The sequence below is a fragment of the Mastomys coucha genome, unplaced genomic scaffold (assembly GCF_008632895.1).
Source record: "Mastomys coucha isolate ucsf_1 unplaced genomic scaffold, UCSF_Mcou_1 pScaffold23, whole genome shotgun sequence".
In the NCBI taxonomy this organism is placed as follows: domain Eukaryota; kingdom Metazoa; phylum Chordata; class Mammalia; order Rodentia; family Muridae; genus Mastomys; species Mastomys coucha.
In genome coordinates, this window is record NW_022196906.1 from 15,619,193 (window position 1) to 15,637,197 (window position 18,005).

The window sequence follows — 18,005 nt, forward strand, 5'->3', positions numbered from 1 at the left end:
CATACATACATACATACATACATACATACATACATACATAAATGGAAAGAAAAATGACTACATGGTGGCATACAGTCCTGTAATGCTAGCATGTAAGGCCTAGACAGAAGGGTCTTTAGTTCAAAGCCAGTTGGGGTTACACAGCAAGACCCTGCCTTCAAACACAACAAACCCATGAAAGACAAAGTTGGCCACAGGGCTGACAAAGTGGCTCAGCGGGTAAGTAAGCTTGCTGCTAAGACTGACAGCCTGAGACACACCCAGTAGAAGGAGAGAACTGACCCCACTCATGTACTATGGCACGCCTCCCTTTAAATGTAACTTAAAGCCTTTGTAAGAAGCAGAGCTTATTGGACACTTCATGGAATTGAAGGGCTGTGCAGAAAACTCTGTCTTGACCTTCTGCTTTTTCTTTCTTGAAGGATGGTCCAGCAGTTTGGAGTGGACTTTGAGAAGCGAATTGAAGGCTCCGGAGATCAAGTAGACACACTGGAGCTCTCTGGGGGAGCCCGCATCAATCGCATCTTTCATGAGCGCTTTCCCTTTGAGCTGGTAAAGGTAGGTACTCAGCCTGGAGCTTGAGTCAGCCACTCAAACTTGGCCTCTGTCTTGGCCTTAAACTTTCTTTCAAACCACAATTTCATGGGCTCCTGCATCGTGTCAGAGGCTGCTGTCAGCAGACTTGGTCTGAAGGACATGTCCCCATGGTCTCTGTCTTCCCAGATCTCATAACTTAGCAGCTCTGAGCAGAACAGTAGGCTAGTCCATGTTTCTTCCACTGGTGGAGGGAAGAAAGATACACGAGGACCACCAAGATAGCCCAGCAGGTGAAGACACCTCTGCCATGCCTGACTACCTGAGCTTGACCTTCACACACACTTCATGAAACTCAGGCCCTCCTGTAAACATGCACTTACAGCACACACAAACGTAACTTTAAAAACCATGCACAAGGCTGGACTTTACATCAGTAACTGCAGAGCCGTGTGAGTTGAGGCAGGAGGAGACCGAATTCGAAGATAACATGGCCTGCAAAAGACCCTGTCTCAAAAACTGAAGCAAAATTAAAAGAGAAAAGTAAAGCAAACTGTGTTTGTGTCCTTTTCCTTTGAGGCCGTGGCTCTCACACACATAGGTTCACACGTGTGCTGGTGTGGAGATCAGAGAACAGCCTCCATTGTCCCCTCATTGGTTTCTCTGTGTTAGCCCTAGTTGTCCTGGAACTCACTCTGTAAACCAGGCTGGCATTAAACCTAGAGACTGCTTGCATGTCTCCTGAGTGCTGGGTGAAAGGTGTGCATAGCCTCTGCCACCCAGCCACTATGCACTTATTTCTAAGGCAGGGTCTCATTGTAACCCAAATTGGCTGTGTAGTCATTTGACCTTCTGATCCTCTTGGTAGGTAGGATTACAGATGAGTATCAGCGTATCCAGTTTGCTCTATGTTGTGGGTAGGGCCCAGCGCTCCATACATATGTGGCGAGCATCCAACTAGCATAAGAACCGCAGCCTGGCTTAGCCTTATTTTCTTAGACAGGATGTCTCACCTACTTGGAGCTTAACCAGTAGGTTAGGTCTGCTGGCTGGAAAGAGTTTCGTTTTTTATTTATGTTTATGAGTATTTTGCCTAACATATGCTGAGTGTACAGTGTACATGCCTAATTGCCCACAGTGACCACAAGAAGGCACCAGATCCCATGGAGTTAGAGTTATACACAGTAGTGAGCCATTATGTGAGTGTTGGGAACTGAACCTGGATCCTTTGCAAAAACAGCCAGTACACCCAGATGTGCTCAGATCTGCAGGCTCAGAGGCAGCTACCCTAACTTACTGAGCCATCTCTGTGACCCTCAGTTTGTAATTTTGAGCTGCTAGGTCATCTTTGTGAAATACACTCTTGAATAGAAACAAACATGTTCCATTGTTCCCGCTGTGAGGTGGCTCGGGAATTGACTCCATGTATGTGGTTTGTTTCTTCTCAGATGGAGTTTGATGAGAAAGACCTGCGAAGAGAGATCAGCTATGCTATTAAGAACATCCACGGCGTCAGGCAAGTTCGGGGAATCCCCATGTTCTCTTCCTATCCATTCATTTGGGCCCCCCAACCTTCTGAGTCCCTGGCAAGGGAGGCCTTTTGGTTCATGGATAGATTTCAAAACTGTATAAACATCTTAGTCTTCAAGGACAGAGAAAGTGTATGTGTTTTGGCTCTGTGACTGTCATGGGTCTCTTGACTACTTGTGTCCCCTAGGATATATGACCTTATTCTGTGAAATCTGTAGTGATCGGAGGTTGGGTGGAACCAGACTTGAGTCACGCTCACAGGACCCTTTTCATCTTGGGTCACTTGGTGTCCTCTCCTTAATTACAACCAATGAAGTATACCCTGTTCTCTAGCATCCCAAGGTCCTTGGGTTACCCTGAGGGCTCCCCAGTTGGGGACTCGACTCTGTGGTATCCTACCCCCCAGCTTTAATGAGGTAGTCTTCCTTGTCAGGGACCTAGCCATGCTTAGAAAGTGGCTGACCACACCCTTTGTTTCTCTCTGACTTATCTCTCCCTGCTTCCCCTCTGGGTCTGGATGTTTTTAGAACTGGGCTCTTCACGCCGGACTTGGCGTTCGAGGCCATTGTGAAAAAGCAGGTGGTCAAGCTGAAAGAGCCCTGTCTGAAATGCGTGGACCTGGTTATCCAGGAGCTAATCAGTACAGTTAGGCAATGCACCAGCAAGGTACCGCACCTGCGGACGTGGAGCCGCAGGCTTGGTATCAGGCCCCAGGTTACCTCATTTCCAAAAATCCTACAGGGATGGGAATGTGTCAGTCTGGACCCACTCAAGAGGGGTTGGGGGAATGCTGGGCTTCTTGGAACCAGCTAGACTGGTGACAGGTCTCCTGGGATCCTGATACCAAGCCCAGCATGCGTATGGTGGAATGGGGATGTCATCTGGCTGTGCTGCTTCGCTGCTCGCTAGGGAAGCAGATTGGGGCTTCCTCTTCAGCTGTTGGAGGCCACGGCTCCTGAAGCGTCGCTGTTGTCCCCCTTGACAAATGACAAATGCCTGCTTCTTTGGAGTGGGTCACTTCTTCCCATGGCACTGGGAAGAACATAAACACTGGTGGCATACTGAGAGCTCAGTGCCCAGCTTTACAGAGCTACTGTGCCCTACCCGTGCTGTCCTTTTTCCATCCCCACCCTTCCCAGGTAACTCCACACTCAGTCCTCATGGTCTTCAAGACCTGTGTCCCACTCTTCATTGGCAACTGCCTCCATTTGGCCCAAACCACCAGGCTCTTCCAGAAGGGCTGTATCCTGGGACAGCATGGTCCTGCCGAGTGGCTACAATGCTTGAGGGGAAGGAGGTGGGGTCTGCTTGTACATCCTCAACACTGTCAGCTCTGAAATGGCAGAGAACTTTTGCTTAAGCTGCCTGTTCTACTGGAGCAAAGTCCCCATTTGCTTCCTCAGCTTCTCCAGTGGGAAACAGAGCAAAATAAGCCAGCCAAGCAAGGGCTGGGGTTAGCGTTAGAGTTTGTAGAGTGCTTGTCTGGCTGCACAAAGCTTGGGGTTCCATCCGTAGCATCACATAGACCAGATGTGGTGGCTCATAACTGTGATCCCAGAAGTGGATCCAGGAGTTGGAAGCAGGAAGGTGAAGTTCAAGTTCATCCTCAGTCATATATACTAAGTTGGAGGCTAGCCTGTGCTACAAGACCATTTCAAAAACTGAAACCCAGAAGGGCTACTGATTGACGTCCTAGGGGCTGTTGTCACAGATGTGACGATTTGAGATTCTCACATACCTTTGGCCCTATAATGAGTGTGTCCTGTAGCACTTAGCCTTGAACTGTAGACCAGCCTTATGCTCCCCCAGGCCTTGCTGATCCCTAGCAGCTTCCGAGACAGACGTGGGCTCAGGCTATTCTGCGTATGCACTAACCGGCTCATTCTCCTTTCTTCTCTTTCTCTCTTTATCTCCCGTCCTATGTGTGCATTTGTGCGTGTGGCCTGCACTACCCCTGGGTGTCTCTCAACCTCGTCCCGCCCTCCTCCGCATGACCAGGACGGGGCTCTTCACCCCCGACATGGCCTTTGAAGCCATCGTGAAAAAACAGCTTGTAAAACTCAAAGAGCCGAGTTTGAAGTGTGTTGACCTGGTGGTGTCGGAGCTAGCCACGGTCATTAAAAAGTGTGCTGAGAAGGTAACAGGTCTTGCTCCTGTCCCTGTCCCTGTCTCTCATCAATTCCCACCTATCATTTCTTCATTGGTGTAAGCGACAATCCTGCCTGGAGGGGACCCCTGCTGGGCACAGTGGTCACTTATTCTCCCAACTGCCATCTTGAACTTTGCATGGCAGACTGAGTAAGGGAGGTACGCCACACACACATCCCACCTTCTCAGTTTTGGGGTCCAATGGAGAAATCTTTGACATGTCCAAGCATAGTCACATTTGTGAAGCCATTCTCACTCCTAGATCTCATCCCTTGCCACCACTGCGTTCTCCTGTGTGTTCCTGCATTTAAGGTGCATTTAGCAGCATCTTTCCCTCCTGGGGAAGGTGTGGCTCAGGTCACTCACTGCCCCAGATAAGAAGGAGGGAGTCTGAGGATTGGCCACGTGGTTGCCAGATTCCCAAAGGTCAGGGTACAGTTTCCTGCAAAGGGTTGCCGAGCTCAATGATGCTGTGCTTGTTGCCTGGAGCAGGGCACCGTGCTCATTTGAATGCTCAGTGAGGACCATCACTTTGTCCTGCCTCGCCTAGTGCTGGGCGGGAGGGGGCTGCATGGCACCTCTGGGTAGCAAGTGTCACTCACCCTCTCTGCCACTTTCCACCTCCAATCGCTGGCTTTGCAAGCAGCTCTCAGCATGAACGGCACCCCCTTGCCTTTCCCACTCCACATGCCCCTGACTGGCCTGCCCTTGTCCCCCAGCTGCAGGAGCTGCAGGAGCTGGGAGACAAGGGCAGAGTGGGGCCCTGGTGGCCCCTCCCCTTTCTTCCCTTTGTCTCATCCTTGTGTCCCTCTGGCCTGACCATGAAGACCTTGTCAGCTCAGCCCTTCTGCTTGCTCCCCAGCTCAGTTCCTACCCCCGGCTGCGAGAGGAGACCGAGCGAATTGTCACCACCTACATCAGGGAGCGGGAAGGGAGAACCAAGGACCAGGTATTGCACTAGCTCACTGTTTTCTGGTTGTCTGTTCAGGTCTAGCAAATTTTAGTTTAGTTCTGTGAAGTGAATATTTTTCTTTAGCTCAACCTGCCTTCCAAATAAATTAGTCAGAGACTATAAGATTTACTTAATCAAGCTATATGGCACCATAGCTGAGTAGTTATTAATCTGTTCTAATCCTTGAAGCTAATCTGGCTACCTCCCAGGTAAAATCTCCAAAATACTTGCATCTTGGTATTGGTCTGGCTCTCAGCTCCAGTGTGTTCCTATGGTGGCTCATCACAGAGACGCCTCTCTTTCTTTACCCCACCCCTGGATGAGGTCAAAAGTCCAGCTGTATACTCTCCACTGCTCAGCCATTGGCAGATCAGCTTTTATTGAGAAAACAGAGAATAAATGGACAACTGTATTCACACAGCATTGAGGCAAGAGATACTTAGAGTAGACATTAAAGTGCCATGTCTGGGTTGCCACCAGATATGGGGACAGAGAAACCAGCATTTGAATAATACAAGGATAATCTTTACACAGTGCACAGTAACATGCTTACACTGTGAGGTTTTTTTGTTGTTGTTTTTTAAATTACAGCTATTTATTTCAAGTGTGTTTTCTGCAGCATGCATGTGGAGGCCAGAGGACATCTCTGAGGAGTTAGTTCTTTCCTCCTCTTTATGCAGAAGTCCTGGGAGGGGGGTGTCAAACTTAGTTCACCAGGTTTCCCAGGCAAGTGTCTTAATCTGCTGGGCCATCTTACCAGCCCCAGATCCATTCTGAGGCCTAGGACCATCCATGACTCGGCTAGTACAGCACTTGCCTAGCATATATGAAGCCTTGGTTTCCATCTCGAGCACCCTGTCAACAGGGTGTGGTGGTGCATGATTATCATCCTATCTTGGGAGCCAGAGTCAGGAAGATCTGAAACTCTGTGTCATCCCTTGGCTACTACATAACTGAGTTCAACGCCAGCCTGGGTGGTCTACATGAGACTGTATCACCCACCACTACCCTCCCAAGAAAGAGAGAAAGAAAAAAAAGAATGATTATTATTATCTGTGGCTACCATCCCTATATAATCCCTATATTGCCCAGCCTATATCCTGGCTTCCCCATCATGCACTGAACAGTCTTCCACCATGATTGTTCAGGTGGCATTAATGTCTTTATGCAGCTACAGATTAGATTGTCTATGCATGCAACTAAATCTATGTTCACCCTGTCTGGAAAAAGCTAAAAAAACAAAAAACAAAAACCCCAAAACTATGTTCATTTTCTAAAGATCAAGGTGGTCTCTTCTTTGCCAGGGCCTTCCCCCATAATGTCGGGGAGACTCCTTGTGACTCTGATTTCTGTCTGACTCTGGCCCAGTGTTCATGGCCATATGCCACCTGTGGTGGCAGTGATTGACTTTCTCCATTGTTCGAATTTTCTACTGTGAATATACTGCATCTTTTTAGAGTTGCCCTTACCTGCTGTGCCATCATTAATCCTTTAGGAGGGGAGCTGGAGCTATGCCTCAGTGGTTACATAGTCAGTGGACCTAGATTTTGTTCCCAGCACTCACATGTTAACTCATAATCGTCTATGACTCCAGTCCCAGGAGATCCCAGACTTTTTGTTTTGTTTTGTTTTTTTCAAGACAGGGTTTCTCTGTGTAGCCCTGGCTGTCCTAGAACTTACTCTGTAGACCAGGCTGGCCTCGAACTCAGAAATCTGCCTGCCTCTGCCTCCCAAGTGCTGGGATTAAAGGCGTGCGCCACCACTGCCTGGTGAGATCCCATACTTACTCCTAATGTTGCAAGCACTAGGCATGCACAATGTGAACAGACATATATACTACAAGTGTTCATAATTATGTCGTCATGGTGAGGAAACTGGCTCCTTTGAAGTTAAGTCTTCATTTAGCACTGGGCTTCTTAGATACTCTGTAACCCCATAGTATCCATGGCCTAGGAGATACGGGTTTGGTGCAGGGGCCTGTCATCACAGTGTGGAGAGACTGAAATAGAGTCTCAAGGCCAAGACAAGACTGGGTTATATTATGAGACTGTCTTAAAATAAAACAAGGGCAGAATGCCTCGGTCATACACAAAGCCCTGGGTTCTATCTCTAACACCTCAGGAACCTTACAGAGATAGTGCACTTGAGATTGCTCAGGAGGTGGAGGCATGAGGATGAGGAGTTGAAGGTCTTTCTCAGCTATGTGATGAATTAGAGGCCATCCTGGGCTCTGTGAAACCCTATCCCCCCCCCAAAAAAAAGTCAAAATAATACACTGCCAGAAGCATAAGCACTTTGATTGGTTTCTGTCATGGCTCCTGAGGCTGCTGCTGTTTTTCCTGTACATACAGCTCCTGGTACCCACTGTGGACACTACCAGGCTTCAGATCAGAGCTCTGATCTGAAGACAGTGTTTAGGCCTTACAGAGCCAGCTTCAGGGACTCTGCACAACACCCTGCCCTCCCCAACAACCTCCTAGGTCTGCATATGTTGTCTTGGTTATTACTGAGGAGCTAGAGGCACACTGATCAGGGAGTGTCTGGCCTTGAGCCAGCAGAACCCTTTTGCCAGTGGAACCAGAGCCCCTCTGCCCAGGCAGTCTGGCCTGTTGTTAATAGGAACTAGAGTGGAAAGCTGCCTGAGTTAGTAGAGTCCATGGAGCGACTTCAGCCTTTGCAAACTAGGACCAGAAGCGTCCTAGCAGACAGGGCTGTAAGGGGGTTGGCAGTGGACTATCTAATGGCATCTCTGTCTGCCAGATTTGAGAATGCAGCTGTCTTAGTATGTACACACATGCTGGGGCACCTGCAAATGGAATTGGGCTTTTAGTATGTGGTACTTAGTTCCATCTTTTTTATTTGGCATAGTGGCACACATCTTTGATCCCAGCACTTAGGAGGCAGAAGCAGGTGGATCTATATAGGCATATGGTCTACAGAGCAAGTTCCAGAATTGCCAGAGCTACACAGAGAAGACCTGTGACCATATCAGATGATAGATAGACAGACAGACAGATTTATTTTATTTTTTTATGAGAATGAGTATTTTGTCTGCATGTAATGTATATGTGCTACATGCATATCAGGTGCTTGTGGAGGCCAGAAAAGAGCATCATATCCCCTGGAACCAGAGTTGCAGACAGGTGGGAGCCACCATGTGGGAGCTAGGAATTGAACCTGGGTCCTCTGGATAAAGAACAGGTGCTTATAACCACTGAGCCCTTTCTCCAGCCCTCAGCCATACTCTTAATTTTACATTAGTATGTTTGAAAACAGAGCCACACATAAGCCAGGCATGTTGGTGCACATCATTAATCCCAGCACTAGGGAGGCAGAGGCAGGCAGATCTCTGAGATAATGGATAGCCATGGCTACACAGAGAAATTCTGTCTCAAAAAAAAGGAGGAAGGAAAGAAAATAAAGCTACACATTACCCAGGCTAGCTTGAACTCAGAATGCAGCTGTGAGAGTATCTGTTTTTGTTCAGTATAATATATATACATATGCTGTCATGTGGGTGCGCTTGCATACATGCATGTGCTTGTGAGTTTGAAAGTAGCACTGATGAGATCCCAAAGGCTAGTCTGAAGTCATATGCATTGTGATTTGAGGCTGGCTCAGGTGCAGCTCGGTGGTCGAGCTCTCTCGTAACATTTATAAATCCTGACTTCCAACCCCGGCAGTACCAATAAAAGAGAAAAAGGAAGAAGAGAATGAATTCCAATCCACTTCCATAACTTAGTAACATTAGGCCCCAGGTCACAGGCCAGTCTGTGGCCTAAGGAAGACAGCAGTTCTCATGACCAGCCCTCAAGGCTGTGCCCATGCCCACCACATTGAGCTAGCTACCAGGCATTGTCCCCTTAGCCCAGTTTGGCTCTTTTCCACCTGCAGATCTTCCCAGGTCCTGGTGATTTAGTCCTTCCTGTTGCATCCTGTCTGGAAGAGCAGGAGGAATGCACCAGTTGTGTCTGCTGCCCTCTGCTGTGTGTGAGTGTGTGTGTATAACAGTTGTGTCTACTGCCTCTGTTGGGTGTGTGTATATGTACATAAAGTACTGTGCCTTCCTTGCTGTTCTGTACGCTATAATCACACACCCCTACTTTCCTCTAGATTCTTCTTCTGATTGACATTGAGCAGTCCTACATCAACACAAACCATGAAGACTTCATTGGATTTGCCAAGTACGTATACAGCCATTGTCACAGGGCAGCTCCTATTCCCACCACAGCACCAAGACCATAGTGTCCATCTGTCTGGTGGGGATGCTGGGGTACAGCCATTTGAGAGTGCCTTGAAGCTTTTCTGTGCTAACTGTGACTTCTGTCACAGTGTCCTCACCCAACATGTTGTCTATGGACATCTCAGGGACAAAAATGTGTGTTCTGTGACCATTCTCAGGGAAGAGGGAAGCCAGCCAGGTTCGTACCCTGCAGGACTTCTCAGAGTTTTTCATAGTTAGAGCACCTTGTAGGCTCTGTCTTTCACACACTGTACACAGATACATACACACTGTAGATTTAAAACCAGAACTTGGGCTAGGATGTTTCCGTTGTTAGCACTTGGCTAGCATGCACAAGACCCTGGATTAGACCAGGACCAATACAACGGATACCACACCTGGTTGTATTGGTCCTGGGTCAGCCATCAGCTCTGGACCAGCTGGACAAACCTGGGTGCCACTGGGAGTGTTCTGGTGGCTCATGCAGGTTTTCTTAGCTTAGGACACCACCAGTCACCAAAAGACAGACCCTTGTGTCCACCTATACTATAGTAAGCAACCCAGGCCAGGTGCACTTGTCCACAGGAAGTCCCTGTGCAAAGAGACTGTTAAGACGCAGTCTGCTCAAGGCTCTTGGAAGTCCAGAGAGTGGCTGTGGGGCTTAACCTTAGGGCTTTAGAGACTTCCTAAGTGGGAGGGCCTGCTGAGCACAAGGCTTGAACTGTCTATTGTCTCTGAACAGAAACTGATGGAACATCTGCTCTGAGTGGGCACATGGCCGATGAATGAAATGAATGAATGATTGATTGATTGATTGATCAGAAGCCTCTCCCTGAGCACATGTAGCCTAGGGCTCTTAACTGGGTGATTCTTCCTGGGGTGGGCTGCATCGGGGGCTGGGGAAGGCAGCTTCTTTAAGCCCTGCTCTCCTAGCCATGCATGGGCAGCGGAGTGGCCCCCCATTGGTTGCTATCGGTTTCCTCACCTCAATGTGTCTGCTTCTCACACTTCATCCACAGTTCCTTCTCACAATCTCTCCTGTTTTTCCTTTGACCACTCCACTTCTTTCTCTGGATTCCGGGGCCTTCCCACTTACCCAGCTGTTTCTATACTGAGGAGATGGTCACAGGGTGGGTATTGCCTGCTGTGTGCCTTTTCCCTGGTGTGTGACCCGGGGCGTCCTCCCTGGGGAGCCTCAAACCTGTGGGGGATGTTCCAGAAGCCCTTGAATTACAACAGCCATTCTCTCAACCAGGGCCCCAGCCAGGCCTTGTGAAGAGGACACTGGGTAAGACACCATAGAGCCTGCCCATGTAGGGCACACAGACTGGGGAGTAGTGGACAGTAACACAGAAGCCTGAGGGATGAGAACTGGGGAGACCTCCCAAAGAAATAGTGCAGTGGCAGGCAGGGTACTGCAGGGAGCTGGCACTAGACAGGAAGACCAAGAGGCAGAACACCAGCCAGAAATGCAGGATGGAGACAACAGCTGGTGACCATACCCCTCACCAGGGAGACCCTGAAGCCTGAGGAGAAGAGTTTAGATCCTTTGCCGTGGTACCCAGAGTCTCTGATGGCTAGGGCCATCACCATCTTGGCTGCTGTTTGAGGGAGCCACATAGCGCTTATGAAACACTTCTTGGCCCTTGTCACCATACAGTGAATGATGGCTTAGCTTAGTCTCACTTTCTTCAGTATGGCTCATTACAGACAGGGCTCAGAGGAAAAGCCCCATGATGGCTGCTGATGTGGTGTGGTTGGTAGAGCACTTACTTAGCATGCATGAAGTGTAGCACCAAATCAAAGGGGGGTGATAGCCCACCACAGGGGAGGTAGGAACAGGACAGTTGGTCCAAAGACATCCTTGGTATATATCTGAAGTAGACGCCAGCCAGGAACACAGGAGACCCTCCCTCCCTCAAAAAAAAATTAGGGCCAATAAGATGGCTTAGCAGGTAAAGATGCTTGGCTGTCCAAGCTGCATGACTAGTTAGATCCCCATGTACACAGTGCTGTGCTCTCCAAAAAATAAAGATAAAAACTTGAGCCCTGGGATAGTGGTGTTAGAAGAGCACCAGGTGGGATTCTATGTGAGTCCTTACCAGTCTAGAATGAAGAGCCTGTTTCCTCCAAACACACTGCCTATCCAGCAACTGACTGAAGCTTTGTTGCTGGTTCCTAGTCTCTCTGTGTAGCCTACATGAACTCCTGAGGTAGCCCAGCCTAGGTGCAGACTCAATGCTCCTCCTGCCTTAATCTGTACTCCCTGGGGCCCCTGGCTTGCACTCTCACTTAACTCTGGGGGCAAAATCTCATAGCAGCCAGTGGGTGATAAAACCAAATGTGTTGCTATTTATATCCTTCTGCAGAGGACCTGTGTTCTGTTCCCAGAGCCCACATCAGGTGGCTCACAACCACTTGCAACTCCAGGCTTCCAATGCCTTCTGGCCTCCATGCACAGCTGCATATGTGTGGTGCACATAAACTCATGCAGGCAGGCACACACAGTGACATATACACACATACATACACATGTACTCCCCCCATACATGCACATCTTTTAAAAAAAGAAAAAAGAAAGAAAGAAAAAGAAAATGAAACTCTAACCGAGAAATGGCAGGACACAGTTGCTTTCAGGTGGTTGTGTTATTGTTAGAGGATGCATCAGAACCAATAAGGAGAGTGGTGGGTAGCTATGGGGAAGTATAGTGTGGTCTGCCTACAGCACAACTGCATGCAGAGTGCTTAGCACCTGACATACACAAAGCTCTGTGTTTCATCCCCGGCACTCATATACTAGATATGGAGGCAGCCTGGAGAACTTGAGGCCCAATCTCAAAACAGATCATAAACCTGATAGTGTATAATCCCAGCACTTGGGAGGCTGAGGCAGGCAGATCTCTATCAGTAACTGTCCAGCCAGGACTAAGTCGAGATCTAGAATAGCCACGGCCTGCATAGTGGGAACCTGTCTCAAGACAGAGAGTGAGAGAAGAAGAGGGAGCTGAAGTTGCTGTGGGTCTGTGGAGGGAGCACATGCACGAGGCCTCGTGTGGTCTGCTGCACGCCCTTTTCAAAGGTCACTGCTTAGGAGACGTGCAGGGACCTCCCAGGGTGGGTTTGGGTCAAGTCCTTCTAGCAGCTATTTGGCCAGTGTAAGCCCCAGAACTATCAGGGCTGGTTATGGGAACCACTTCTAGACTGATGAAGGGTCAGTGGTGGGAAGAGAGCATGAAGAAGCCTCAGGTATGTTGTGCTCAGGGTCCCCTGGAACCAGCTTCCTGTCCCATTCCCTGTATCTTACACCTCTTCTTGAAGCTCTAACTTCCAGTGACTTATGGGAAATGGCTGGTGCTTCTGGAGTAGCCGTGAGAAGGTTCTAGAAGCCAGGGTTAGCCAGATACACTTTTCATATTTCATGTGCTCTAGATGTTCTTTATGTTCAGGAGCCATGTCCTTGCCTCTGCCCTTAGTGGGTCAGTGGGCCCCTAGGGAAAGAACCCCAGCCTGGGCCACCAGAGCCTCTCTTTACGTCCCTCCCACATCTCACCTGAATGTGCCTTCTCTGCTTCTGTTACAGTGCCCAGCAGCGGAGCACGCAGCTGAACAAGAAGAGGGCCATACCCAATCAGGTAGCTCCCCAGTCTCAGCTGTCACTCCCTTCTGAAGACAGGTCACAGCATTTGATATGGGAACTGACACTTTAGTACTAGGCCATTCTGTCAGCCTCTGGGCCATGTAGCTGTTAGAACTAGGGCTTTCACCAGACCTTTGGGCAAACACCCAAAGGTCTCATCTGACATCTAATGTGAGAGTTACAACTCGACCTTCAAAGCAGGAAATGTGTAACAGTGAACAGTGACCCCAGGTGTATGCAATCAAATTGTGTTTTCTAACTCTTGGCCCCAGGATTGGAGGCAGGTAGGTAGAAACCATAGAAAGTGCCACAGGCAGCTCAGGGAAGATGGGGATGGTTTGAATTCCACACCTGGAACACCCCAGGTCTCCTTTGTAATCCCACCCCAGCTTCAGAGGCTTCGCACACTTATGAATGGCTTCATAAATGCCAGTATTACATGTCTGGTTGGGCTTTTTTTTTCTGTCCAGTTTCTGCCACTATCCCCCAATTCCCTTCCCATATCAAGCTGGGGCGGGGTTGGGGTGCTGTGCTATTGTATCTTGCACGATTTAGAGCCAGATTGGGGAGAAATGTAACAAATGCATGATTTTGAGTTTTCTTTTTGTATGTGTGCTTGCCATAGGTAGTACATATGTTGTTGCTTTTTTTGTTTTGAAAAAAGATAATGAATTAAATATTAACACCATGAATATAATTAATAGCATGTAATTTTTTCTTTTGCTGTTTTTTGTTCCTCTGCTCTTCCTTCTCCTGCCCTTGTGCTTTCCTGCGTCTTCCCTGTCCCTTCACGTCCCTTCCATCTCTCCTGCTCTCCCTTGATTGACCCACAACCCTAACTTTACATTCTCAAAGGGGGAGATCTTGGTAAGTACCTGCTTAGTGTGGTAGCTAACTTAGAGAACCTAGTGGTAAAGGAGGCCTGCCTTCACCCTCTGCTCAAAAAACTGAAACGCGCACTAACCTGGGAGCTACACAGCACCGCTGTCACTGGACCTCGCGTTGTCCTGGGGATCTGTCACTCTCACAAAAATACTAACCCAATTGCAGCTTTCTGGGAGGCACACTCCTCTGGCTGGGTCCTAGCAGGTTCTCTTGGTGTCCTATAGTTCAAAGATGGCAAATACGCAGTTCACACAGTGCCTCCATCCCCACCTCTGAGCCCTAGACATGGGAGACTTTGCTCAGGACCTGCTGGAGTTCATTCTTGATGCTGTCAGCCCTTAGCCTTTCTCTCTTCCTGCAGACATCACTGACTGACCAGACTATGTCTTCCACGTGGGGAAATTTGCCTTTCTGTGCCTGTGGCACGCATGACTAAATAATCCAACACTCTTTCCTGTGATTTTCCTCCACAGTGAGCCCAGGGCAGACATTGCTAATCAATCCTGGCATTCCTTCTTAATATGCATGCCATTGACTCCCCATTCTGTAGCTGTTGTGACTGTTTTTATTTTTTTATTTTTTTAAATTTTCCATGTGCTATCCAACTCCTGTACTCATGATAGGCATGAATAATGAGGTTCCCTCTAGCTGCCTTCATGGCAGCTAAATGGTCTGTTCCACTCACTCCCTTTTTTTTTTTTTTTTTTTTTTTTTTTTTTTTTTTTTTTTTTTTTTTTTTTTTTTTTTTTTTAATTTGAGACAGGATTTCTCTATGTAGCCTTGGCTGTCCTGGAACTCACTCTGTAGACCAGGCTGGCCTTGAACTCAGAAATCCGCCTGCCTCTGCCTTCCAAGTGCTGAGATTAAAGGCGTGCGCCACCACAGCCCAGCTTCTCCTACTTTTCTTATCCATTGCCTGGGACAGACATCACTAAATGATCCCAGTACCTTTTCTGCTGTGCTCAGAATTGTCATAGAGTACTCCCACCAGTCAGTTGGTGTATATCGTATTTGCCATCCTAACTGTGGGCAACTCATCTTCCCTTTGCACAAGGGCTGGGAGCTTGGGTTGTCAGAAGGGTGTGAGGCCCAGCCCTGCTGAAAGCTGAGTCTGTGTGGAGGTGCTCCCTGCAAGCAGCTTGGCACCAAGCCCTGGCAGATCCCTTTCTACAGAATATTCTTCTGCTGCCACCACCACTCTCTGTGGGGATATTCTTGGAGTTTTGAGCTTTTACAAAGGTTGAGCCACTTCTGTGTGAGTGGCAGGTCCTTGATGCGCCTGGGTCCTGGCAAAAGCAGGCTGGGCCAAAGTCAAAACCTAAGCCAATGTTAGAGAAGAGGGGCCTGGGGCCAGACCAGCCTCAGGCCTGGAGCACAGCAATCAAGTAGCACCTCTAGGTGACTGTTGTTCCTGCCTTATTCCATTCTCCTGGTCACAACCCATTTGCAGCCTCAAGATCATGAGCATGGCTGTCCGTAGCCTCAGGTGCCTTAGCCATACTTGGTCTTCCAAGTGATCTTCGCCCAGAGAGGAGACCATCATGGCTCCTCTGAGCTCGCCTTGCTGCCACTTGCTGCTCAAGCCACTGGGATGGGACCTTTCTGTTCTGCATGCCTGCATGCCTGTTACTGTGTACCCCAGAAATGAGAATCCTAGCTGCCTTTGCTATTGCCACACCTCTCCCTTAGCTCCTTCTCACCCCAACTCCTTAAGGCTGTGCCTCTAGGTTTGAAATCTGCCTTGGAGATAAGGAGGCGCACAGCCTTCGATGTTCCCTGGAATCAGTCTGTCTTACTCATAGAACTGGTGTTATCTCGGGCTACACTGGGATGCCCACACAGGCAGAGGTCTGGAAGGGAAGGGTGCCCACATGGGCAGGGGTCTGGAAGGGAAGGGTACCCACACGGGCAGGGGTCTGGAAGGGAAGGGTGCCCACACGGGCAGGGGGCTGGAAGGGAAGGGTGCTTTGGGGCCTTTGCCAGTCCATGTATCCTTTGTGGAGGCAGCTGGGCTAGACCTCCAAGAGATAGATTGACACAGCTGTTACACAGTAGTACAGAGACCCCACTATGTGGGATTACTCTACTTGGGGTACAGTGGTAGCTTGGGCCCAAGTTTCTCTCCCTTGGTTGATAAGTAGTGACTAAGTCCAATAAGCTCTTACGCTGGGTTAAGACTAACTGAAAGGGCTCTGCCACCCATCCCTGGCAGGACAGAACTCGGCTACCGGACCCCACTCATCTCCAGCTGGGTGATGTTTCAGAATTAAGCAATCAGCCTTACCAGCCTCACCAGCCAGCCTAGGTGGCCTAGAATCAGGGTGTGCCTGGAATGCTGAAACACTTTGTAGCTGAGCCCACGCTGTTTTGGAATAAATCTGTATAAGTCAGTCACTCTGTTTCTAACATGGATACTATGCCCTCCTGGGGCTGCAGGCATCTCTAGGAGGCTAAGGTCTCTTGACATCCCAGGGAGGGAGAGATTCATACCCTTAGCTTTGATGCAGCATGTCAAGCGGCAGCTTATGTTGTTCTTGACCCAAGAAGAGACTTAAGTAGGCTGCAGGGATTCCTGAACCTTTAGTAGCTGCTGTAGCCTTCATGGCCTGCTGCTTGGAGCCCAGACACACCTACTGTAGCAGGGTAGGTGGACACAGGCCCTGTTTTGGTTTGGCACCTTTGGAGCCAAACAGGACAGGGAAAGGGGAGCCTTAACTCTAGGCCCCAGACATCATTCCCCAAGACCCTGTTTTGGATTCTTCTGCCCTACCCTACTTGAGCGACCCAACACCAACCTCCCAACCTGTCCATAGCTATACATGGCACATGCTCTGCAGCCTGGCCCGTCTATTGCTGCCTTGGTCCCAGGCATCCCTGTTGCCACCTCTGCATGCTTCCTGCTGTCCCCAGAGTCCCCAGGTCAGGGGGTGGGGGGCTCAGGTCTACATGTGCCTCCATGTCCCAGGGATCATGGGAATCTGAAAACATGGCCCCCTCAGTCTGCCTGTACCTAGCAGTCAGGTGAGTCCCCAGGCTGACCTGGCTTCTGTTCCCCATCAGATGACAGCTACACCTAGTGAGCTCTTCCCATGGACTCTCTCCCAACCGAGACCCCTGAGTTGTCACTCAGAAAAGTGTGCCCACTGGGCTTCGTTCTACCTGAAACAGTCCCATTCTGGTGACCCCTTCAGGGTCTCTAGTCCTCTGGCCAGCCCTCTGAGTGGGACTGTCTCCCTAATGCCGGTCACCTACACACAGAAGAGCTTGTATCAGACACCTTTGTGGGTCAGTCCCATGAAAGAAGTTACAGCTATCCCCTGCTGTGGGGTCTCCAGTGAGCCATCTCTGCCTACCTTGTTGTACCCAAAGAAGTGAGGATCCTCGGTGTCACATTCTACATGGTCTAGCCCCTCACATTCTACATGGTCTAGCCCCAGCCCCTAGCTCTGGCCTCCTGGCCTAAGCCCTTTGACACTCCTAGGACATGCATTTTCATTTCCTGTGTCATTTAACCCTCGAGGGGCTTCTGGGGCCCCAGATCGATACTCCGTCCCTCAGCTAGAGATATGCTCTCTGACTGTATCTCCATCCATCCCCACAGCAGTCCCAGCTCCCTGTCTGATTCCTAGCTGAGAATGCTTGGGTTGACATGGAACTAGGATCCTGGCTCAGGTGGAGGTATCACTGCCACAGAACCAGGCTTCTATCCTTATTGGGGAGGAGGGGCTGGATAGAGCAGCAGGGCTGTCCTCCGTGCTGAGCTGAGTCCTCCCCACCAGGTGATCCGCAGGGGATGGCTGACCATCAACAATATCAGCTTGATGAAGGGCGGCTCCAAGGAGTACTGGTTCGTGCTCACAGCTGAGTCATTGTCTTGGTACAAGGATGAGGAGGTAAGAAGTTGGGGATAAGGGTGACCTGATAAGGTAGGAAAGGGGGGTGGTACCCAAAGTGATTCCTCCTAGCCAGCACTCATTCATTCCCTCAGTCACTTGAGAAAGGGAGTTTACAGTCAGGCATGGTGATATGCTGAGATCCCAGCACTAGGAAGAAATATAGGCAGCTTGGAATATGCAGTAAGTTCCAGGCCTGTCCAG

At 49.4% G+C, this 18,005-nt stretch overlaps 1 protein-coding gene across 14 annotated transcripts in view; it reads left to right on the forward strand.

The window, feature by feature from the left end:
- Positions 1–18,005, forward strand: part of Dnm2 (dynamin 2) — an 84,192-nt gene that overhangs the window by 51,533 nt on the left and 14,654 nt on the right. For 6 of the 14 annotated variants that reach the window (XM_031343371.1, XM_031343364.1, XM_031343366.1 and 3 more), the window contains 8 exons: positions 423–558; positions 1,983–2,050; positions 4,063–4,201; positions 5,075–5,161; positions 9,278–9,348; positions 12,967–13,018; positions 13,879–13,890; positions 17,688–17,801. In XM_031343371.1, the coding sequence (XP_031199231.1) occupies positions 423–558; positions 1,983–2,050; positions 4,063–4,201; positions 5,075–5,161; positions 9,278–9,348; positions 12,967–13,018; positions 13,879–13,890; positions 17,688–17,801 (679 nt within the window). Of the gene's footprint in view, positions 1–422; positions 559–1,982; positions 2,051–2,591; positions 2,731–4,062; positions 4,202–5,074; positions 5,162–9,277; positions 9,349–12,966; positions 13,019–13,878; positions 13,891–17,687; positions 17,802–18,005 lie in introns of all 14 variants that reach the window. The other 8 variants (XM_031343372.1, XM_031343365.1, XM_031343367.1 and 5 more) reach the window with 3 other exon arrangements.